The following is a 25,907-nucleotide window of genomic DNA, read 5'->3' as shown; positions in this document are numbered from 1 at the left end:
TAATTCATTTGCACAGTAGATAACTAGTACACCCCAGCACATCATTTTCTGGTGTTTGGCTTTGGGGTTTTTGGGGGGAGGGGGTTCTTTTGTACTTTTTATCCAAGAATCTGCCAAATCTGGCTTCTTCTTTCTTTTTGTTTTTAATTTTTTTTTTAACGTTTCTTTATTTTTGAGACAGGGAGAGACAGCATGAACGGGGGAGGGTCGGAGAGAGAGGGAGACACAGAATCTGAAACAGGCTCCAGGCTCTGAGCTGTCAGCACAGAGCCTGACGCGGGGCTCGAACTCACGGACTGCGAGATCATGACCTGAGCCGAAGTCCGATGCTTAACCGACTGAGCTACCCAGGCGCCCCTGGCTTCTTTCTTATTCCTCAAATATTCCCTTCTTTGGAAATCATTTATGCCCCAGTAATCTCAAACAATTATAACCTTCTCCCTTTCTTACTGGTCTTTCCTCCAGCTACTTTTCTTTCTCCCTCCCTCCCTTCCTTCTTTCTTTCCTTCCTTCATTCCTTCCTTCCTTCTTTATTTGTTTACTTATGTATATACTTACCTAGTTTCCTTCTTAGAAATAAACAGTGTGGATGAGCAGAGATCACAATGGACTAAAACTATACAGAACTGGATTCAGATTCCAGATTTGCCATTAATTTCCTAAGTGACTGGGATTCGGTTTTCTTTCCTCTAAAATGAGTTACAGAGCCCAGAAGTTTATAAGAGCTATAATAGTCTAAGGCTTTCATAGGGATCATCTTCCAGACACATCCACTTTCCTATCCTAACCATCTTATCAGTTCCTGCAGGACCTGGGTGTCCCACAAAATCATATTCAAAAGCCTAACTTAGACATTTAGAGTTGCGTATGTGTCCCATCTCATTCTCCTCTGCCTCTTGTATCTCTCAGTAGTGCCTAGACCATCTGCTCCTCTTGTCTCAGAGCCGTCTGCTCTGCCTCAGGCTCACAGTTTCCCCAGTGGCCTATGGGCTTTCCCCTGTGCTGTTCTAGCCCCACACTTCATACTTTGACTCATCTACAGTCCACTTAGTTTGAAAATTCTACCTTAAGTCTGTTTCATTCAAGGCAGCATCCATGGTAAGACCATGGATTTCTCTGACCTAACTAAACCTTTCAACTTTCAGAGGCTCCTTGGGATATGCCTGTCCTCCTGAATCCTGACAAGTGACTATCCTTTTCCATCACTGCATAAATGAGCAAGACACTGTGAGTAACTTCATGACATTGGAATTCAGTCTAATCAGATAAAGGGGGACAGCACTAACTGCATTTGCAGAACTTTACAAGTCTTGTTTAACATGACCCTGAAAAGGAAATTGCATTTCCTCTTTTAAGATGATTGAATAGGGGCACCTGGGTGGCTGAGTGCATTGAGTGTCCAACTTCGGCTCAGGTCATGATCTCACAGCTTGTGAGTTTGAGCCCTGCGTGGGGCTCTGTGCTGACAGCTCAAAGCCTGAAGCCTGCTTCAGATTCTGTGTGTGTCTCTCTCTCTCTGCCCCTCTCCTGCTCACTCTCTCTCTCTCTCAAAATAAATAAACATTAAATTAAAAAAATATTTTTAAAATGAATGGATAAATCCCCCTGGAGATATTCTCAAACTTAAGCTAACTTTGATTGTTCCTATTGTGTGTGACTAGGAGCCATAAACTAGGTTAAAACGGGAAAGAAAAAGAAGAAAGAGAAAGAAAGAAAGAAAGAAAGAAAGAAAGAAAGAAAGAAAGAAAGAAGAAAGAAAGAGAGAGAAAGGAGAGGAGAGGAGAGGAGAGGAGAGGAGAGGAGAGAGGAAAGAAAGGAGAGGAGAGAAGGGAGGGGAAGGAAGGGGAAGGGAGAGGAAGGGAAGGGAAGGGAAGGGGGAAGAAAGAAGTGCAACACATTGTGAAATGAGCACAAATATAAAATTTTAGGGACAGTTTGGTTCAAAGCAGAGCAAGAAACAGTTGTCAAAGACTGCAATTTAGTGGGAATCCTGCTAGCTCAGCCATCTGTTTTTTCTCTTTTTCTATGACTAGGCTCTTTTACAATTCTGTAGAGGTAAAAGTTAATTTGCAGCAAACATGATAATTGAATTTATTTTCTATTGCTATGTAACATATTATCACAAATTTAGTGACATAAACAATATCCATTTATTCACTCTCAGTTTCTATATGCCTCACGTCCAGGCATGATGTACATAGGTCTTCTGCTCAGGGTGTCACAAGGCCAAAATCAAGGTGTCAGCCACCAGGATTGTGTTTTCATCTGGACCTCAGGGCTCTTCTCCAAGTTCATGCACACTGCTAGCAGATCTCAGCTCCTTGAAGTTGTAGGACTGGGAGCTGGCTATTGGCCAGGGATCATTCAGTTCCTACAAGCTGCCCTCAGACTGTCCTCAGGTCCTAGCCATATGCCTTCACAACATGTGGGATTACTTCTTCAAAGCCAGCAGGAGGACCTCTCTCCAGGCTGTCACTCACAGGAGTCACTACCCCATCACTTTTGCCTTGTAATGTAACCTAAGCAAGGGAGAAACTGTCCTATCGCAGGTCTTGCTCAAGAAGGGGTATGGAGGATGATTATAGAGGCATGTACACCAGGCGGAAGGTAATCTTGGTGGAGCAGGGGAGGGGGTGGGGAAGGTGGAGTATGCATCTTAGAAATTGGCCTACCGTAGTAGTGCAAATAATTCCTGTCCACAGAAATGTAAATTGTGCCCAGTGGAACGTCACTAATTTTAGCCCTGTGGATATTAACAAGTTTTACTAATTTGCATCCATTTGTAAATTCATTTCAGCCTTCATGATTCCCTTTTAAGCATGTGTAATGTCTTACCAGTTCCTTCATTAATGACTTAAATAAAATCTTTGAAGTGTGTTCATTTATATTTGTATAAAAGTTATGATTACATCCTCTTTGAAAATTTATCCTCCAGTGCCAGGGGTAAGTTGAAGCAGGGGCATGTACCAGGCCGATGGATACATGGGTCATTTGTTCGCTTATAAAGATGGATTTTCGCACTCACATCAAAGCATTCAGCAATCCTGGGCACTGATTTGTTCGGCGTCCATCGGGTCACTCACGCACACCGTACGTCTTCGCAGCCCGGCTCTCTGAAAAGGCACAGCTGCCTAGTGAGATGATCAGGGACGCACCAACTGAACGTGGCCTTCTGGCTTGCTGAAAACACGGTGGCGGCTCTGCCTCCAAGGGCAAAGCCATGAGAGGAATGTAAAGGAATCGAAGGGCCCGTGGGACTCAGTGTCCTATTTAGAACGTAGATACTCAATTCTTGCAACAGCTCTCTCGCCAGGTGAAAAGTGTTGGAAGATCTCTACTTTCCTTGTCAGAGTCAACTTAGCTTTTTGAAAAAAACTACTATTTCCCTTAAGCCTTTTTCGATCCCTCTCGAGCTTGAATTAATCTTCTCCTTTTATCTATACACCTAACACTTTGTACGTGCATCTCTACTGGTACTCTCCTCACTTTGTTTAATTAAATTAATCTCTCTCTCTCTCTCTCTCTCACCACTCACTCAAATTTTTTTGCACACAGAAACCATGTCTTCTTATACTTTGAATTCTTGTGTGGCACAAAAAGGGCACTCAGTCAATGAAGCTGTTGCCTATGACGCCCCTGTTACATACTATACTGGCTGCCTCCTTTTATTCTGCCAACCATGTAAGAGCCGTTATCATCCCATAGCCTGATGAGGACAGAGGCTCGGAAAAGCAAAGTATTCGCCTAAAGTCAGACAATGACTACAGGATTCAGCCTTAAAATCTGCCCTCTTTACTATCATACTGCATAATAGACATTGGTTGAATTTATTCCAAAAATAATAAACAATAAATACGATCTTTGTCTAACATTGAATGGAAAGTCAAATTAGCCAAAACATTCCAATGTTCTTGTCCATTCAATCTTGCATTTCTCATAGCTCATGTTCTTCCACTTCTGGCAATCTTTTCTTACTTTGCAAGGGGATTGAGTTGTAATTTAAAACAAAAAATGCAGGGGTGCCTGGGTTGCTCAGTCAGTTAAGCATCTGACTTCAACTCAGGTCATGATCTCACAGTTTGTGAGTTTGAGCCCTGCTTCAGGCTCTGCGCTGACAGCTCAGAGCCTGGAGCCCGCTTCAGATTCTGTGTCTCCCTCTCTCTCTCTGCCCCTCCCCTGCTCATGCTCTCTCTCTCTCTCTCTCTCTCTCTCTCTCTCTTTCTCTCTCTCTCTCTCTCTCCCTCTCTCTTGAAATTAAATAAACAATTAAATTTTTTTAAAAAAACAAAAAATGCATCAGCCTTGCTGTTAAATCTGATATATTATTTACTTTTCTACACACCAGTCTTGTTTTAAAATAACTGATGTGATAAATAAAAAGAAAGACAGAGCCTTTCCTCACCACATTTTGAACTTTGGACACTAGTAAGAATACGAAGGGTGTTTTAGTTATTAAAAAAAAAAATGTATGGGGGCGCCTGGGTGGCGCAGTCGGTTAAGCGTCCGACTTCGGCCAGGTCACGATCTCGCGGTCCGTGAGTTCGAGCCCCGCGTCGGGCTCTGGGCTGATGGCTCGGAGCCTGGAGCCTGTTTCCGATTCTGTGTCTCCCTCTCTCTCTGCCCCTCCCCCGTTCGTGCTCTGTCTCTCTCTGTCCCAAAAGTAAATAAACTTTGAAAAAAAAAAAAAAAATGTATGTGGCTGGAAAATACTTTCCCTGACTACCTGACATTAGTCTAGACTCTGTTCAAATTAATCACTTCAAACTTAAAACACTTCTGGGCCCCAGATTATTTAAAAATTTGTTCTGAATTCTGAATAGATTATTTTAATCCTTGATGAATTTTTCTCTTCCATTGTTTTGAGAAATACTCCCCCATGCATGAACTCAAAATATTGTCTATTCAAACTATGTTTTAAGATAATTCACCCTTTGTTCTCTCCAGAATTTTTTCTCAAGTCTCTTTGGTAACTTTTAACTGAGAGTTCAAGTTCACATCATTTAGAACTATAAAAATAAGGAGCTTTTATTCAGAACTAGAGAAGTAAGCAGCTTTCAAAAACCTTTGTACTTTTCCACTTTATGGAGAAAATTGAAGAGCTATTTACATTTTCCACTGTTCTGTCATCCCCTGGCCTTTGTCTTCATCAGTGGGATGTGACAGGAGACAGGCTACATTAGTATGGCAAAGGTCCTTCACTGTAAACTCTTAGGCACAATTTATATTATAATAATACCGCTTGCAGCACATTAAAAATAATTGGAGCCTGCAGCTACTGGTTTGTTCAGTGTGTGTCTTATCCCAGACTCCAGTCTATACCCGTCATCTTTTCTGCCTGACAGTGAAAGTTGCCTACACAGTAGAGGGAAATAATTCAACAAAGGGCTTCGAGAACAGTTGTGACACTGAACCAAAATACTGACTATGGTTTCTTCCTTTCTGTGTCACAGACAGCATTTCCTAACAATCCAAGACAGAAAGAAGTGGTTATTACTTTGGGATTATAAAGATTAATCCACATCCACCTGACCACTGGATGTGTGCACAGTTGGATAGAGGCTGTTAGTATTCGGGACTCCCAAAATTGTCATTGGGAAAAGTGGGAATACCCTTAAGATAGCTTGATAATGATCATAAACATTCAATTTGCCCTTTTCTTCATGAAAGACTGAATAATGTGTCTTGCTCAGTGTATTTGAACGTTCTTAAAAATTTATATTTGGTAGGGGCCAGTTTGATGGACAGATTGGAAACAATACAGCAAACCCACCTTCTTGATATTTTCAGTTATGACATATTATTTTAAGAACACAGAGGGGCCCCTGGGTGGCTCAGTCGGTTAGGTATCCGACTTCAGCTCAGGTCATGATCTCACGGCTGGTGGGTTCGAGCCCTGTGTTGGGCTTTGTGCTGACAGCTCAGAGCCTGGAGCCTGCTTCAGATTCTGTCTCCTTCTCTCTCTGCCCTTCCCCCACTTGCTCTCTCTCTCTCTGTCTCTCAAAAATAAATAAACATTGAAAAAAAAAGAACACAGATAAAATTGTCTGCTAAGATCATCAACAAGAGATTTTCTGGGTAGTCACATTGTTTATGGGAAAATCCCAATCTGCTAAGAACAGATAAAAAAAATTATACTTAATACTTAAAATGTAAGCACATTAGGAAGGTTCTGGATTACTTAGATTTTCCTAAAATATATCTATGCATTTCTGATAAATGGCATAACAAAACCAAGTGAAAATTCATATTCACAAATTTATCTCTCAGAGACATTTCAGATCAATCAATACCTGTTCTTTACTCTAAATAGTAACCAAAATATTTCCTCTGGTAGATGCCTGTCCTGGAATTACCTGTATTGCTTTTTTGTGTCATGCCCAACTGCATTGGTCTCCCAGATTTTGGTAGCCAGAACTCTAACCGTATTCAGAAACAGAATAAAATTGAGCTGAAAGAGAAGGTAATATTACAAAGAATTATTAACTTAGCCATCAAGATGTTTATAAAAAGTTATACAAATTGAACTTCTTTGTATTCAAAAACCATAATACCCATTCCATATATGTGAAAGAGGGACTCTGAGATAAGATACTGGACAGCTAGTGATTCTTGAGTTGCCCTCATGAAAACACAGAGATAAAAAGTTTCAACAGCACTGGAAACTAAAAATGCCAGAGGATGATCTGCCAGAATCCATAGGGAATTTCCAAACCCAAGTTCAGATGAAGTCCTGTGGCAGACTGGCAGAATAAAGGATAATAGTTATACAAATGTAACTACCTGCCCTTTTTGAAATGAGTTCCCAGCTTCTGTATATATCTTAGGGAGAGAAATAATAGAGTTGTTTGGGGGATGCTATCCTTCTTATGACATATGAAAAGTATTGAGTGAAGTATATAGGTTTAAAAAAAAAAGCAAATGATGTGGGGCATGGATGAAATAGATAAAAGGGATTAAGAGCACACTTATCTTGATGAGCACTGAGTAATATACATAATTGTTAAACTATTAAGTTGTACGCCTAAAACTAACACTGTATGTTATGTACACTTCAATTAAAACAATATTTTAAAAACACTTCTCAGGCACACACAAAACAAGATGCTGTCTAAGAATAGGCCCCCACTAGAGGCAGTTAGATTGAATTTGAAATATTGCAGGTGTGAGAACCCCAGAGACAATCAAGCTCTGGTTTTAAAAATGTTGGGGAGGTGTTGGTAGGATAAGCCCTTTTATGTCTGAGGGCCACAAGAATCAGAGAAGAGATCCAAAATGAAGAAAAAGAAAAGATCTCCGGGTCTAGGGTCATAGGGAAGTAGAAGCCTGAGGCCCTGGAGATGCCTGCAGTCCAGAAAGTGTCACTACTTAGGAATAACGGTAATGTGGGTTGCCAAGAGTGGGCTTGTGTTAGCGGCAGATGAACAGCAGGAAGAGAGGACCGATCAAGTTCTGGATCTTGGAAAATAAAACTTGTCTTGCCGAGTTTTCAACCATTTCTGGAATTTGAAGAATTTGGGTTGTGGGGTGATTCATGTGCCCCTCTCCTGGGTCCAGCTGATCGTCTCCATCAGCCCTCAGCCCCCTGCCACCTTCTTTGCCATCCTACCTACTGACTATGCTCTCACCTCTCACTGATGTCACACTTCTTATAAGAACTAGGGGCTGAGACTTGAGCCCCATACCCTGGAGGAAGGACACAGGTGCACTGTGAGCTGGTGGAAGAATAAGGATTTTTCAGGCCAGTAAGAGCTGCCATTTATTGAACACCTGAGTTTAAATGCTCACAGGAATATGGGACAAGCATAGGTCCCTTTATTACGGATGAAGAAACTCCAGCCCAAAGAGATCAACTGATTTGACCTAAGCTACCCAGCTATCAGGGGAATCTGACCCAGGTCTGTGTGGGTCTGTACTGTGAATTCTTAACCACTATCTTATACCTTCTCTTCAGGAGGATAAAAAAAAAATGCAAAACATGAGAGCTGAGGACCTCCATTCATCCTCACCCACCGCAACCCCTGGCCCCAGATGTAAAATCATTTTCTTTTTTTTTTTTTTAATGTTTGTTTATTTTTGAGACAGAGAGAGAGAGAGAGAGAGCACGCATGAGCAGGGGAGGGGTAGAGAGAGGGGAACAGAGACTCCAAAGCAGGCTCTGTGCTGACAGCAGCAAGCCTGATGAGGGGCTCCAACTCCAGAACAGTGAGATCATGACCTGAGCCAAAGTCAGATGCTCAACCGACTGAGCCACGCCAGTGCCTAAGACACAAAATCTTTTTCAATAAGAGGGTGAGAGCTGTTCACAGATGTCACATGAGTGCTACTTTGTGAACAGCCACTCATGTCAGGCCTCATTAATTCTACTCTCCCTATGACTACAGCCCCGGGCGATACAGTGCAGCTGGGAGTCAAACTGGTGAGAAGCGATGATGTGTAATTACCCTTAAAGGACGAAGTGGTAGGAACTAAAGTTGGCAGAGCTATGGAAGCAATGCCAACTGGGGACTATCACTTGTCATTTCCCATTCCTGGAAAAGGAAAAATTGTAGATGGCTTCAGGCAGGCCAACCTTAAACTCCATCCATATTAAAAAGCTCACGACCAGGAATTGGCCAGCGGACCACACTAAATAAATACTGAAAACTCCCAAGAATTTGACTACAGAAAATACCCACATCCAATACATCAGTTTAATGACGAAGACGATGCATTTAAGGACAAGGAAGTGGATTATGGAAAGAATTAAGAAAAACTAAGATTGAGTAAAACGTGCTGCCTTAAAAGATCAGCTAACGAAATATGCCGATACCTGCGACAATAGTTGGGTGACATTCCAAATAATTACTCTGAATAATTTAGGAAAGTATAGAATAAAGGGTAATTAGAAACTAAGTTATTGGCCACTTAAGTGTATTACGCGAAGTGACTCAGTCTTCACAGGAGATAGGCATATTATTGCCCCATTTTACAGATGAGGAATCTGAGTAACAGTTTACACAAATTATTCCCAGTCACACAGCCAGCACGTGGCAGAGGCCTCCTGAGGCCCTTGCCGCCTGGACGCAATAGCATGCACTCAACCACTGCACCGTACTGTCCATAAAATAGAGTTGAGTTACCATGGAGACAGAAACTTAAAGAGCAGGATGGATTAAGAAAAGATTGTAAAGAATCTAAACTATAATCAAGTTTGGGGAGCCTGGATGGCTCCGTCGGTTAAGCATCTGACTTCTGCTCAGGTCATGATCTTACGGTTCATGAGCTCGAGCCCCGCGTTGGGCTCTGTGCTGACGGCTCAGAGCCTGGAGCCTGTTTCAGATTCTGTGTGTGCGTCTCTCTCTCTCTCTCTCTCTCTCTCTCTCTCAGCCCCTCCCCCACTCATCCCTGACTGTGTGTGTGTGTGTGTGTGTGTGTCTCAAAAAATAAATAAACATTAAAAAAAATTTTAAATAAATTAATTATTTAAATAAAATAAGATATAATCAAGTCTTAAAATCAGTATTCGAAACAGCAGATCTAACAAAGCAGGAGAACACATCCAGCAATGTGGAAGACCACTGAAGACGCTTCCCACACGGGAGGTAAAGAACAGAGAGAACAACCCACAGGATGAGGGGAGAGGTGCCTGTGTGGACGACAGGGAGTTGCAAGTTATCATGTAGGTTTATTTCTCCTTCTGCAGAAAAGATAATGATAAATTGAACAAACCAATAAAAATATGAGGGAGAAGTCCCTGCGCCAAAGGAAGATCTGAGCCTGTAGACGGAAAAATGACGTTATACGCGGGGCAAATGGAATGATAAAAGAACGAGACCAAGAAGATGCGTCCTGGTGAGATTCTTCAATTTGATTTTAGAAGATGAAGACACGATTCTAAGAGAAAATTAGAGAGTCCTTTCTAAGAGAAAATTAGAGAGTCCTCGCATCTCTCATGTGAACCTCTTGTAAAATTTTGCTTAAAGGTCTACTTCAGGCAAAGCACAGATAAAACAAAGAAAAAACCAAAACAGAGAAGGTGAATAAAATGACCCCCTCGTCAGCATTAAAACCAGTCACATATAGAATCAATTTTATGCAAATGTGGTTTTTAAATAATGCAAATGTAAACATTAGGTTCTCTCTCAATTAAAAATTTAAAGATGGATTCAAAGTGAAGCACAGATGAATTGAAACAAAGAACTCAAAACTTCAGCCTGGAAACCTCTGGCCCCGCAGGCTATCTCTGAGACTTTGTTCCCAGAGCCCTCTTGGCCGGGATCCTTCTCTCACTCCCTCTGCCCCCCCTCCCTCACGAGGGTAGCTCATTTTCCTAGGCTTCAGGCTGAATGTCAGCTTTCCTCAGAAGCTGTTCCAACCTCACCCCAGCACTTGTCACGTTTAAATGTTTGCCTCACCCACTCTGCTTAAGCTTCAGGAGGAACTGGTGTCTGTCGCCCCACCGTATCACGGCCATTGCCTCACCCAGCACCCGCAATGTTCTCGGTGTTTTATCGGGACTTGTTAAATGAGTGAATGAATAATTGACTGCGTGAGATATGCCCTCTCCAAGCCCTAGTTATATTCTGGGAAATCAGCATATCCCCCTTTCATGTAGAGTGTTCACTTCTACGTGTCTATCATAAAAGACATCCTCAGAGAAAGAAGTCAGAATTTATGTATAGGAAAGCCCACTGTTATAAAACCTCTAGAAACCCATCTCTGGGCCCCTGCAATTTTCAGCTCTGCCTTTGGACACATGCGGGGGAGGGGTGCTTTCTCCTGGTCCCGATTGTCCCTGCCAGGGGGCGCTGCTCAACTGACATGCACTTCCGTTCTCCCCTTCACTGTCTCCAGCCCTGAAGGAGACAAATCGAAGTATTTAATGAGCAAATGTGGGAAGAATATGGACTTTGTTTGACCTGGCCCATCCTTCTTTGCCTTGGGAGCTTGCCACGAGCACACTTGCCCTGCAGCATCTCCAGGGTTAGGAGTCTGCCCCTTAGCCTCCTGTGTGAATGTAGGTCCTCCTGTCTCCGGGGGCGGTGGCCCCCTTGGTCAGGATGGATTACATCCGCCAACTTCACCTTTACCACTTCTTCCAGACCATGCTGCCCTGCGTGCCCTCTTCTTCCTTCCATCAATGTTCTGGAAGGCCCAGCACCAAAACAATGCTCCGTCTCTGCTGTCGACCAGGAAGTATTCCTCTCAGAGTTTGATGTTATACAGAAGAATTTTTTCTTAATCATCCTCAAATCAACAGCGTGTTGCAGGTGAATAACAAATTGTTATATTGGCAGATGTTTATTTTCAGAACAAAAAAAATGAATGTTTTCTAATGTTTTCTGATGTTCTCTTAAACATGGTTTTAACACTTGTGAATAAAACAAAGCCAACAACAGTGCTATAATTTTAGATTGTGTGATTCCAAAATACAGTGGTTCATCCTAAATTTGTACTAAAGTCTGATGATCTCTAAAATTCGATTCTCTCGATATGACTTCTTCAAGTTAGAACCTATAAATGCTTATTCTCTATAAACTCCTATATTCTCTTAAATTCAGTTTGCTTTATATATAGCTTAGAACTTCTGATCACATTTACTCCCAGATTTTACTCCCAGATACACAAAATTCCAACTAATAGAATCTCTGCTATTCCAGTATCCAAAGCCAGAATTAAGTGAGGGATCCAACCTATATTTAAAATTCTTGGTGGGGCGCCTGGGTGGCGCAGTCGGTTAAGCGTCCGACTTCAGCCAGGTCACGATCTCGCGGTCCGTGAGTTCGAGCCCCGCGTCAGGCTCTGGGCTGATGGCTCAGAGCCTGGAGCCTGTTTCCGATTCTGTGTCTCCCTCTCTCTCTGTCCCTCCCCCATTCATGCTCTGTCTCTCTCTGTCCCAAAAATAAATTAAAAAAAAAAAAAAAACGTTGAAAAAAAAATTCTTGGCAAATAATTTCTGATAGCGTATATGGAGCATATCTAATTACATAAAACCCTGCCACATGCAATGCAAGTTTGAAAAACAAATATTTTATCCAAAGTTAATACATTAAAAACTAAATATTGCCTTAAAAATTGAAAGACCTTTTTCCCATAAATTCAAGAAACAATCTTTTTTTTTTTCAACGTTTATTTATTTATTTTTTGGGGGGGAGGGGACAGAGAGAGACAGAGCATGAACGGGGGAGGGGCAGAGAGAGAGGGAGACACAGAATCGGAAACAGGCTCCAGGCTCTGAGCCATCAGCCCAGAGCCCGACGCGGGGCTCGAACTCACGGACCGCGAGATCGTGACCTGGCTGAAGTCGGACGCTTAACCGACTGCGCCACCCAGGCGCCCCTCAAGAAACAATCTTGACACGTTTTGGAGTGCAAGTGACAAGAACATGGTCAAAACCGTGCTTAGTCTTATTTTGTCACACTATCTGTGACCTTTATCTGCGTGGACTCTAGTTACCTTTTCTGGAAATGAAAAGGTTACAGGAAATGCAGAGGTTCTGTAATTACACAGCACTTTGCTTGGTGCTCTCATTTCACTTCTTGCCTCTTACCAGTTCCCCAGGGCATCTACTTCGCACACAGTTTAATTTTTTCAACAAATACTTATTGAGTGGCCACTCTGCACCAGGAAACCTGCTAGGCACTAGAAATATAGAAGTTTAGGGAAAATATGGTTCTTGATCACATAATCCTTGTAGCTTAGAGGGCAAGATGGACGCTCAACAATTAGGAGCTTCATACATTGTGATGATCTTGAGAAGGAAAAACACCTCACCTTGCTCTGTGGGTTATGACAGGTGTGACCTAATTTAGACTGGAGGCATCAAGGAGGCCACAATGAAGACGTGGCATTTGAAGTGAGGAATGGAAGAAAGCACACCCCCACCTTCCAGGGGTACAGAGCAGAATGTGGGAAAGCCCTGAGGAGGCAGAGGTGGACAAGTTCAAGGATCTGAAAAGAAGACAATGTGGCTGAGGTACTGCATGTAAATGGTGCAGGCACGAGTGACCGGGGGCTTCTCTAGACTATCAGGAACGTTAGATTTTATTATACGTGCAAGGAGTTCATTGGGTAGAGACAGTGGGCCTGAAGTTAGAATCCCCACTTACTAGCCACTTACTCCATCACTTACTAGCTGTGTGACCTCGGGCAGTTTCCTCTTCCAGAAGATTAGATAAATCTATGTAAATAAAGCACTTAAAACAGTGCCCACTGCAAGGTAAGCACTGTGCAGTGTTTGCTGTTATTTGTCATGCTTCCCAGCTTCAGGACACTGAGGAGCCGAGAGGAGGGAGCCTTGTCACTCAGAACACGAGGACGAGGTTCAGGCACACCTCTTTCCTTACAGACTGGTTCTACAGTGAAATGAGAGGACCTTAAAGGGAACTGTGATAACTGAATTGTAATACTAAAACAAAATGGTCGCTCAAAGAACACAAAGCTTCTCTTGAATCTTCTCTGATTCATGAGAATAAATGGGTGTTGTGATATTGGAAAAACATTTAAGAATTCTTGCTTTGGAGCTGTCATAATTTTAGTACGAGAATATGAAAGTGGCTTCCCCCTAAGTTTTCTTCAAAATGCAATGAGTGTACCATCATTTCTAGCTCTCTTTCCCCAATGGGGAATCTTCTAAGAACCTCCATAATCACCTAACTTTACTGTTTTACTTTTCAGTTTAGAAACCTCAGCAAATAAACTTCTCATCCATGTTGACAATGTAACTAAGATCTGCAAACAAACAAACACAAAAACACAAAGCTTTGGCTAAAAAAATCAATGGTTTTGGGGGTGCCTGGGTGGCTCAGTTGGTTAAGCGTCCCACTTTGTCCCAGTCGGTTAAGCGTTCCCAGATCAGGTCATGATCTCACAGTTTGTGAGTTGGAGCCCCTGGTCAGGCTCTGTGCTGACAGCCTGGAGCCTGCTTTGGATTCTGCATCTCCCTCTGTCTCTGCCCCTCCCCTGCTTGTGCACTCTCTCTCTCTTTTCCTCTCTAAAATATAAATAAACATTAAAAAAATTTTAAATCAACGGTTTCAATGGAAGACGTCCTATGATTTACTTTTCTCCACTGTCCTCTGCTTCAGTTATTAATTTTGCAAGGATCTCTTAGACTTTTCACAGGTCTTTTCTTTCCAGCAAATGAAAACTCACACTTGATGTTCTTAAACTCACCTACATTTTCATATAATCTCTTATTTCATATTATCTCTTATTTCACAATTCTAGTACAAAGCACTGAAGACACTAAAAGTAAGAAGACCCCTTAAAAAGAGGATGGTAAGTGATGGATGAGCGAACCCAGTAGAGGAGGAACTAGGAGGAAAGAAAATGAAAGGTAGGGAAGCACAGATGAGGATAGAGTATTAGAGGATAAAAGGGAAATCAGAGTGGTAAATACCAGACTCTACTTCATAAAGTGAATTTGTATCTTTAACTTCATTCATGCTCCCCCAGGGATATAGTTTATCACCAAATGGTTTGATGGTGTGGTTTATCCCCAGACTAAGAAAGCAGCCCTTCATTAAAATTAAAATTAAATGATAAGAGTTTATAAATGTAAGTCGTTCATTCATTTACCCACAGTCCGTTTATAGCTTCTCCTATGACATAGAATCTGTCCTACTTTGCTAATATGCTGTTTTCTCAAGGATACAAACCGGCTTCTCTAAAAGTGTTCTACATTTTATTTCCCCCATAAGCACTTACACCAATGGGCTTTTGAAATGAAGAGTCCTTTTCAATCTTTTCTATTTTTCTTTCTGCATTTTTCCTATGAGATAAACAAGCTTTTCTCTGACTCTGGATAAATACTACAAAACCTCAGTCCCATTAATAGCTGTCCCTCTGTATCCAGTGTGGCAACATAATGACAAACTGGGTGATGCATTGTGCTACAGAAAACAAAATGAGAAAAGTAAGAAACTGGAGAACAAAGAAAGACAAAAAAAAGAAAATCATTAAGAATTAGACTCCTACATTACTTTCAAATGATTTAACAGTTAATATGGGAACATAAGTCATTGTATTAAGATGTTTATAATCTTGAATTAACACAAGAAACATGAGATGGTATAATTTCTTCATCAAACCACAGAGAAGCGATAAAGCCTTCAAGGGAAGTCAAGAGTAAACATTTTGGTGAGTTTTGTCAGACACAAAGAAGTGTAACTTTGTTTTCTTTCACAACACAGATATAATACACCCGTGAAATATTATAGGCAGATAAGGTCCATGCAATACACATTGCCTACTCCAGTCTTTTTCTATTACATATCAGACAGGATTCTGTGGAATATGTCTCCACATAGCAACCTCTTAACTACTCGAAGACAGTATGCCAAGGAAGAGGTTTAGTCAATGCTTTATAATGAAGCGTCCTATCATTTTTCTTTCTCCCAGTAATTCCTCTGTTCTCCCACTATTTGTCCTCTCCTCCTGACCTACTTACTACCAGGTGATCAGAACAGTAAAGTGGAGCTATAATATAACAGATGTAAAGAGAGAAGAGTTTTAGGACCTTCCAACTCCTTGAACATGTAAATGGTCACAGATATCTTGAAGCCCTGGAATTTAACCATGTGCTAGCTGATTAAAGCAAGGTCTGTGCTTTCTGCATAGATCTCAGCATCAGCCACAAGTACTGGTATGATCCTAGCCCAGACTCTCCCAACAGCTATTGCTGTAATGTGTGAGTCTCCTAAACCTTTGTAGAAGAAAGAGACAGACACACTCTCTCTCAGTTTTAGCAGCAACTTAATTATGCATCCTATTCCTTTCTTTCTACTACACAGGCTTTTTACACTCACCCCGATAGCTGCTAAGATTGGAGCTTGATAAATCCACTTGATGTTTCCAGCACTAAGTTCCCAGCATCTGAGATATGAAAAAGAATTTTCATGAATAAATTGACAAGCAAATAGGCAGTGAGAACCAAGTAGCATTTTAAGTTTTACCGAACATTCCTGTCCCAAGCTTTTTTTTTTTTTTTTTAATGTTTATTTATTTTTGAGAGGGAGAGACAGAATGCAAGCAGGGGAGGGGCAGAGAGAGAGGGAGACACAAATATGAAGCAGGCTCCAGGCTCTGAGCTATCAGCATAGAGCCTGATGTGGGGCTTGAACTCGCCAACTGTGAGATCATGACCTGAGCCAAAGTTGGATGTTTAACCAACTGAGCCACCCAGGCGCCCCCCCCCGCCCCCCCCCCGTCCCAAGCTTTTGATTGAAAGATAAGTAGACACACACACACACACACACACACCTCATTAAATACCCAAACTAGTGAAAAAATGTGTAATGGGTCTTGGTTTCCATAAGATGAACTGTGGAGCATTACAAATACTGTTTAATTTTATATCAACAAGTCAAAACTACAGTTCCAGAGCCACCAAAAATTATTGTCTTATAAACGTGGTGCACCTGATACTTCATTTTCTTATCACTGGAATGAGAAAGTCGTCTCACTTCCAAAAGTTCCAACAATTCTATGTTATAACTCCACATGCTATAGAATACTGACAATAATGTGAATCATTCTTATCCATCGAAATGCAATAAAAAGCTGACAGTGGGTGGCTCAATCAGTTAAGCATCCAACTTCGGCTCACGTCACCATCTCGCAGTTCGTGAGTCCAAGTCCCAAGCTGGGCTCTGTGCTGACAGCTCAGAGCCTGGAGCCTGCTTTGAATTCTGTGTCTCCCTCTCTCTCTGTCTCTCCCCTGCTCATGCTCTTTCTCTCTCAAAAATAAACATTAAAAACTGACAGTAATGCAAATCATCCTTGTTGACAGATATGCGTTAGAAAACTAGAAGCAAGTGATTTTTATACATAGAAATGAAAACTAGTTGTGTTTGGTGGAATATGATTGATTATTGCCTTATGAAGACTGAATTTCTGCATGTATTTATAAATTTATTTCAGTGTTCATTTTGCTAAATATAAGCGTGTGATTCCTATATTTCTTCTTTGAACCAGTTATAACATCTTTCTGGTTCCCTCATTAATTAGTGAGTTAAAAGATCTTTGACAATGCTCATTTTACATTAGCATAAAATCCATGATTTTATCTTTGACTGTAAACAGCTTGTTTTTAGCAGTACTTAATAAAAACACTATATGATTTACCTATTTGTTATGTTTATCTTCTGCTCAACTCCCATCCCAACTAGAATTTAGTTTCTACATGAACAGGGAATGTTTTCTTATTTTCTGATGTAGTAGAAGTGCCTATAATAATATGGAGCATGTAGGTAGTTGACAAATATTTTTTGGATTGAATTGAATTGAAAGTAAGTTGACTCAGTCTCACCCAGGCTGGTTTGCGATTGGGTGAAATTGAAATAAATGGAACAGCGTTGAGAAAAACTAGTTCTGCTTGAAACTTTAATGTAGCACTTTAAACAGTTTTTATACATTAAAGATACATGACTAAAAGCTTCTTTCTTGGGTTCTTTCTCCTTAGACAACACCTAGCATCAATTGTAGGGACAATAAATGAAATTATATAAAAAATATTAGGGATATAAGGATAATTTTTTAATTCTAGATGATAAACTTATCAAAAAGTTACTTTTAAATTAATGAATAAGTTATGGATAATACAAAGCAATTTCAACTATCCCCTTGAAGGTAAAACATTTTCAGTATATATGTAATGACCATATAGTTTTAAATTTTAACATTTTCATACAGGTGATACATTCCCATTTGAAAAATCAAACTATATGAAAAGACAGCCATTGAGACATCTCAGTTCTTCCCATCTTCCTATTTTCCTCTGCCCCTGTCTCTCTCTGTATACATCATATCTTTTATTACTTTATTGTATATGTTTCCAGTGTTTTCTTATGCATATACAAATCCAAATATTATATCTTATTTTCCCCTACCCTACGAAAAGTGCAACGTATACTCTGTTCTGCAACTGGCTCCTTCCTTTTAACAGTACATTTTTTATTTCTTTTCCTATCGGTACCCAGACACCTCAGTAGCACAGCATTCCATTAGAAAGATGTACCACAGTAGAATCAACTAGACCCCAAGACCAAAGTATAATCCTGACCCTGATACACTGCAATCTGCAGAATCAATGGACTTGAAGTTTGAATAACATGGAAATCAAAGACAGGGAGATTTTGCACTCGCACATCATTAAACCTTTCCTAGCATTATTTGCATGCATGTATTTTTCACGTTATTCAACCATACAGGAAAGATAAGCGTGACTGAGTCGTGCAGAATGTCTATCACGCTACCCGAAAAACGCTTCCTACTAAATGGAAAGTGGCATATATTGTATGAATATAAATTGAACACTGATTCACTAGCTGCAAGGCTCTTGAATTCTGTAAATTTTCTTTTTGCTTTGACTTTTGGTAATATCTCCACAATCTTCTTTCTTTGCCTCAATGACATTTCATCACGGTGTCTCCTAACACACTTCAGTTCAGTTGTACAATTGCAGCTCTATAAAATACTTCTATTTGGAACTAGGTCAAAACCAGCTACCTCTAGAAACAGGAAAAACTTGACTTTGATAATTTTCAATGTCAAAGTTTCAAATTCACCCTTTGATATGAAAGGCAACTGAGATGTCAGATTTTTTTTTTAAGAAAACACTATTAATCCTTGCTTTTCATTCATTCACTCCTCAATGTCCCAGCTCATGCTGTGTTTGTTAACATGGCTCAGAAACTACCCTCTGTTCAGACTTCACAAATTAAATTTTAACACTCTCAAAAATGCGGAAATGAATGTAACTAAAAATGCAGTTCTGAGTAGTGAGCATGAGGCACAGGGTCTGACTAGAAACTAGGAACTAGGACTTCCTGGAGCCAGAACCGGGAATAGGAGAGGCACTGTTCTGCCAGAACAGATCCAGGGACTTGTGCTGACCGAACACCACATTGTACCCACAACTCACAAAGTGACAAGAGCAGGGGAAGTGCAGAAGCCCTGGGAACCATGCAGATTTCCTCGAAATGATAGAAGCTATCTTTCTTGGTCCTTCCCACAACTGGGTCCCACCTTTCCTGTTGGCATCTCATCTCCTTTGAATGAGCAGGGAGAAGGTAACAAGGTAGCTAATGGGGGGGGGGGGGTTGCTTTCATTAAGTAAAAAGAAAGAGAAACAAATATACTCACTTTTTAAGCTCATTTGTCCAATCAAAACTACTCAATTTTCTTACCCTAGCTTAGCCAAATAACTTTTGATAGAATTTTAGAACTGTAAGACTTCCTTTGTGTATTCAGTAGCATTTAGAGGATCTTCCAAAACTGAGTCTGGTCGGCTTACCTCTAATAGGCAAGACTACAGAGAAAATCAGAGTTCTAGCTTTGGAAGGCCAGATTAGAAAAAAGAAGAATCTCAAATATTAGAGACAGGAGCAGAGATCCCATTCATCCTTTGAGGATGCCCCAAGCTGGCTCCAAAGCTGAACTTTGTGGCAGAGCACTCTCTGTAGGTCAGATTACCCTCAAGAAAACCCACAAAAACTTTCTATCCAGAGACAAGCTGAATTTCATGAAAAATCAAGTTAGGCAACTTTGAAATCATGCTATGTATGTGATAATACAGTTTTATTTTATATGCAAAATAAATATAAAATGGCCCCTTAACCCAATTATCACGTTCAAATCAGGACACTATAAAATTCGAAATTTTATTCTGAGTAAGGCAGGAATAAATGTTTTGCACAGAGGAGTCACATGATCTAACTTATATTTAATTTTTTTGGCATTAATTCAACTGTTTCAGAGCAATATTCAGTATCAGTTGTACTTTTTGAAATATGGTGTACCTAAAGGATGTTTTGCCTCAAAAACAATACACGTATAATTTTTTTTCTTAAAAAAAATACATATGACTGTTAATGGTATATGATTCAGTTTATGATTTTCAAGAAAGAATAAAAGATCGCTAAGAAAACTAATTATCTAATTCAATATAAAATGCATTGTGAATATTTTTGCTTGCTTTCTATGCTCAAGGCTTGGAATATCTGTTGAACGGATGAATGAGTCAAAATTGCTACAGGCTGACCGTAGGTTTTGGAGATGTAACCTGATGTCTCTGGGAGGCATTTTATTCATCTCTCAAATGAGAGGATTGAACGAAAAAATACCTCAGGATCTATTTTCTCTAAAATTCCGAATCTAAGTTATATGGTTACACATCTCAGGGTAAAATTATTTAGCATTATTTAGTACCTCTTTACTGACTCAACCCACCCCGCAAGAAATCAAATAGCAGACACTGTAAGTTTTCTTTGACATTTCCAGTATCATCGTATACATATAGCAATAATGATAATGCTGGTAACATTAACCCTCAATTATTAGCAAATTTAATGTTTGCATAGAAGTTGGAGTTTGCAAAGCCCTTTCATAAACGGGCTCTCATCTGATTTTCAAATCTACCCCCTGCAGACTCACAACCTTACTCATCACCAAGAATATTTTCATTTTACAAATGGGAAGTCTGAGGCTAAGGGAAATGGCCACAATTAACAAACGGACGAGAAAATGCATCTCCTGGTAACTCACAGTTTGCATTAAGTCAGACTTTATCTTGCTCAAGAGACACTTAGCAAATGGAGGAAAGTGGCCAAATAGATCCATAACAACTGATCAGCAAGCATTGAAGAGTTTTCTATTATAAAACAGAGAAATTCACTCCTACCCGTTTGTAATTCATAGGTTTTTTTTTTCAAATCTGACAGTTATACATGCACATCAAGAGAAATAAGATAGTATGTAAGAAAGGGAAAATAACAGAATATACATACAAAATGCTACAGGAATTTGATAAGGAAGATTTTACATGGTGGGATAGTGAGTTCAAACATACTGAAGTTGCAGACTACTTGTAGTTATGGTTTTCCTTTCTCAACACCATGAAATGTAGATTTAATCATATCATGTAATGAGAGAAACATGTGCTAGTAAATAGCTCTGTATGTTTACATACAACACCAATGCCCCAGCATGAGCTCATACCTTGCAAAAAATGTGAACTATTAAAAAGTCCATCATAGGCGATGAATTATTTCTGATTTAGAGAATAGAACTACAAGTGGTAGAAGGACAAAATGCAGATATAATGAAGGCATGAAAAACTGCCCAGGGTACAATGGGCATTGTCCCCTCTGCATCCCTCATTACCAGAGGTGTTGAAGCAACTGAAGGGTGAGCAGCTGTCAGTGATAATGTAAAAGGAATCCCTCTACAACACTCCTCCCCCACAGAAAATAAAAACACCACTAGTCTTAAAAGAAACATCTACTCTGCTCATGGTATTTATTGAGAGCCTCTGGAGCCCGACTGTCTAGACAAATTCCTTCTCTACCGCTTGTGGCTGTGCAATGTTGGGTACGACTATTCTGGCCTCAGTCTCATAGAGTTGTTATGAAGTTCAATTAAACTAATAGTTACAGAACCTTAGAAAGTGCCTGGAATGTGGGTATCATTCAAAAATGCTAGCTACTGGAGTGCCTAGGTGGCTCAGTCAGTTAAGCGTCTGACTGCTGATTTCAGCTCATGTCATGATGTCACGATTTGTGAGATCGAGCCCTGCGTTGGGCTCGCCCTAACAACATGGAAACTGCTTAGGATTCTCTATCTCCCTCTCTCTCTCTGCCCCTCTCCCCACTCCCCTCAAAATAAGTAAATATTTTTTTTAAAAAATGCTAGCTGTCATCTTTATTATTACTTTTCTCCCATTTTTCCTTTCATGCTGGTAATGATCTTTATAAAATGCAAATCTGTTGTCATTGTCACTGAAAGGAAAAAAAAAAAGAAAACAACCATCCTAATGTAACCTATAAAGATCTGGAAGATGTGGCCCCCATCTCTTCTCCAGCCTCATTTTTAAGCTCTAACTTTAGCAGAATCAAGGCTCCGCTGGCTTGATAGGATAAATACCATCAGTTAGGATTAATGAAAACATAAGTCCTGCTTTCTAATGGAATAACATAACAAAAACATTATTTTTGGTCAGACATTACATATAGGTATAAATTAATGAAATAATTAAGGGAATAATACTTGCTAATAAGTATTTAGTACTTACTATTCCAAACTCTATTCCAAAACTCTAGGTATTTTGCATACATTCCCGTTCAATCTTACAACAATGCCGTGAAGAGTAATATTCATTTTACCTGCACTTCATTGATGAGAGAGGCCAGGTAGTACATCTGTTGTCACAGACCAACAAGTAGTAGAACAGGCCTGTGAGTTACCTGCACCTGAACCCTTCCTCATTATGTCCGCATTTAGTGCCTGTCAGCTACCAGGCTGTGCTAAGCTTTTTGTCTGTATTAATGTCATGTATACATTATTATCTCTGTTTTATATCAAGAAACGGATGTACAAAGAGGTCATGTGTGTTTCCCATGGTCTTGAAGCTAACAGCAGCTAAACCAAGATTTGAACTCAGGTCTGTGTAAGTCTAAAAATAAGGTCTTTTACCATCATTCACCATCACTGCACTGTACTTTAAAATGCTACTTCAGGGGCACCTGCATGGCTCAGTTGATTAAGCATTGGACTTCATTCAGCTCAAGTCACGATCTCATAGTTCATGAGTTCAAGTTCCACATTGGGCTCACTGCTGTCGGCACACAGCCTGCTTCAGATCCTCTGTCTTCCTCTCTCTCTGCCCCTCCCTCATGCACTCGCACACTCTCTCTCTCTCTCTCTCTCTCTCAAATAAACATTAAATAATAATAATAATAAATAATAATAATAATTAAATGCCACTTCAAATTAGCCCCAGGCTACTTGGTAATCCTAGTGAATCACTTCCAATGTGCATTTATTTTTTGAAAACATTTAATTGTTCTATAAAAGACCAAAAAAACCCAAATGGGTTGGATGAAACCCATAGTTTGCATCAAATAGAGATAAGTATGTAATAGGTGGAGCCCATGCACGTTAAACATAAGTATAACTGGGCACTATATATTCATGATACACCATATATATGAGACACAAAATACCCCTGATAGACAGGAAGTGCTCAATATCCTTGACATCTTAATTCCACCACTGATTGGTGAAACCCATGCCCATGTATTTTCTGCCCAAGGCACACAAATAAAACCCAAAGCTGTTTAGCAGGCTAACTGGCCAGCTATAACTATGACCAAGTATACTTTCTTCTCATCAATACGAGAAGGCAATTGTGTGTCATTGGCCCAGGGCACCTTCTGTCTGTGGGTCTCCTTGCTGCAACCACATCTCTGGTCTTCCAAACCACACCATCAAGTGGGGACGGCTGACATGGACAGATTGAGAGAGGAGATCTGAATATTGCCTATCCCATGACTCAGGTGGTGCGATCCTTCCACATGCTTCCACCATTATCTTAAGCATGTTAACTTAACCTATCTCCTTCCCCTTGAATTCTTACAATATGTTTTAAAATGATATTACAAACCAGAGAGGTCAAGCATCCTAATCTGGTCTGTGAGTCTTTCTGTCCCAAGACCTCTGGGATGGATAGCTTGTTGGTAATGTATCAAAGGTTATAATTTCACCAAGGTAATTTCCTACATGATGTCCATAAAAGGAAATGTGGTCCACAACAGCAGCCAGTGTAAATTCCAGGCAGGAAGACTGAGTCTTAGGAAATTTTAGGCTCTCTCTTTACCTCTTCTTTTTCACTCACCTTGCGTCAGCCAGAGTCGCTCGCGCCACAGCCCAGGCTGCAACAAATGCTGCCGGGAACCCTGTAATCAAAAAGGGATTCAGGGACCATACTTACTTTAAGATTAAAGGAATTTTTAATCTCATACTCAGCACACATAAAAATATACTACTAAAAGTTGAGAGAGGAAAATAGACATGAAAAAATATGGGTATATCAACACAAAATTCTTCTTAGTTTTCCTCTTGACCCCCCTGAGAAATGAGCCAGGTACATTGCTGTAATTTGCCCCTGAAAGTGTGAAGATTTGAAGGTTGGCCCAATGTCCCCTTGAGGGATGTAGGATCAAGCCACATGGGGAGGGGACAGAAGTTCCTGGAGTCAGAAGCAGGTAGCAGTTGGAGCTTTGGACTTTGATTCTTGCCAAACTGATAGCTACAAGCCTTCACGGAGGAATGAGGCCACAGACTTCATGAGATGCTACAGGGAGGCTATTATTGTAAAAAATTAGAGCTTTGCCATTCTAAATGTGCAAGCCATTAGAGAAGCTATACTAGGAAGTTTTAATCTGTGTAGCCTCTTCTTTTGAGGGGGGTTCATGTTGGCTCAAGACAAGCATATGCATGCATTAAGACCATAGCGAAGGGTGAACCCTATGTTACTTTGAGGCTTTGGGCGCTGAAATATGTGTCCTTCATAAATGATAAACACCTCGTGAGCTTGCAATGTCAAATCTATTACACTGACTTTCCACAAGTGTATAAAGTGTGCCCACAGTAAAGGCTGACTGTTCAGTCCATGTTATAGTTGATTAGACTCTGACATCACAAAAAAAATCGCAAACCATAACTTTTATGGAACATGACAAAACAGGACCAAAGGCTTGGATGGACAGCTTCTCATTCTGTGGAATTTATGAAAGTGGTTTGAAGAAAGGAAAGACAGAGCATAATGAAAACATTGCAGAAGCTAGGAGGCACTTTACAAGGGGAGAGAAAAAGTTTTAATCTAACTTAGGACATTTTTATTAAACACAATATTAAATTCTTTACTCTTAAAAACACATTTGTAATTTTTTGAGTTTTCCTTTTTAGCAAAAAAGTGAAAAAGAATAGGTTCAGATGAAGAAAAATGCCATTAAAAGTGAAAATAAGATGGTGCCCTGTAATAGAGAAAGTTTTGGCCTCCTCGGTGATCATCTCATTGAATTTAACCTCAGCACTGCAGCCTGACTCTGTGGTTATTTAATTTTATAACTCTGTATTCCAATTTTATTTATTGCTTGCATACAACATCTAAATTTCAAATTCTATGTTCCAGAAAATTGTTTTTATCAAAATAGATCTACCCAGGGGGCACCTGGGTGGCTCAGTCGGTTAAGCTTCCAACTTCAGCTCAGCTCATGATCTCATGGTTGGCAAGTTCGAGCTCTGCGTCAGGCTCTGTGCTGACAGTTCAGAGCCTGGAGCCTGCTTGGGATTCTATGTCTCCATCTCTCTCTCTCTCTGTCCCTCCCCTGCTCACGCTCTGTCTCTTTATCTCTTTCTCAAAAATAAATAAACAAAAAAAAAATAGATCTACCCAATTCTGATTATTTCTTAGGTTCAGTTCACATATTTTATCTATCTCTCCATCCATCTATCTACTCATCTACCTATCCATCCATCCATCCATCCATCCATCCAACCATCCACCCAGTAAGCATTTATTAAGTGCCCATGTATGTGTCAAGGATTATTCTACTTTCAGAAAATAAAACAATAAACAGATCAACAATATTCCCATTTTTCTGAGGCATATTCTGTAGGGAGATGCAAAATCAATAACATAACTTCAGTTATCAGTCAGCACCCTGAGGAGGAAACAAGAATGACGCTGTGTAATGAAGACAGCCTGGCCCCTTCTGCCAGGGTGGTTCAAAGAGCCCTGACATAGCTCTCTTTACTGTTCTGCTGCCTTGGCTATTTTAAAAAAGTGTCTGCCTTTGATCAGAATTTTCACATTTTCTCATTTACAGGTCTTTATCTTTTGCTTCCTTTACAATCTCCCAATCAAGCAATTTCCTGAATAATGTTCTATACACATCGATCAAGGACGATTGAGCTGGAAATCTGCTTTAGATGATCATTATAACAAATATCTTCTATCAGACACTATGTCTTCATGAAATTACTTTTCTCATCCTCTTGGAAGACTCTCACTCACAAAGCTAGCACAGAGGCAACCATGGAGGAAAAAAGAATTGAAACCATTTTGGGGATTTAAGGATTTTTGA

At 40.2% G+C, this 25,907-nt stretch overlaps 1 protein-coding gene across 2 annotated transcripts in view; it reads right to left on the bottom strand.

Moving 5' to 3' along the window:
• The window catches only part of PTH2R (parathyroid hormone 2 receptor), a 91,740-nt gene that overhangs the window by 5,439 nt on the left and 60,394 nt on the right, over nt 1–25,907 (bottom strand). For both annotated transcript variants that reach the window (XM_045481010.1, XM_045481011.1), the window contains exons 8-10: nt 23,654–23,714; nt 15,789–15,855; nt 6,354–6,448 (exon numbers count right to left, since the gene is read on the bottom strand). In XM_045481010.1, the coding sequence (XP_045336966.1) occupies nt 6,354–6,448; nt 15,789–15,855; nt 23,654–23,714 (223 nt within the window). The remainder of the gene's footprint in view (nt 1–6,353; nt 6,449–15,788; nt 15,856–23,653; nt 23,715–25,907) is intronic.

This window comes from Leopardus geoffroyi, chromosome C1, assembly GCF_018350155.1.
Source record: "Leopardus geoffroyi isolate Oge1 chromosome C1, O.geoffroyi_Oge1_pat1.0, whole genome shotgun sequence".
Classification (NCBI taxonomy): Eukaryota; Metazoa; Chordata; class Mammalia; order Carnivora; family Felidae; genus Leopardus; species Leopardus geoffroyi.
Note: the sequence above shows the minus strand (reverse complement) of the source record. Positions and strands in the feature narration are given on the sequence as shown.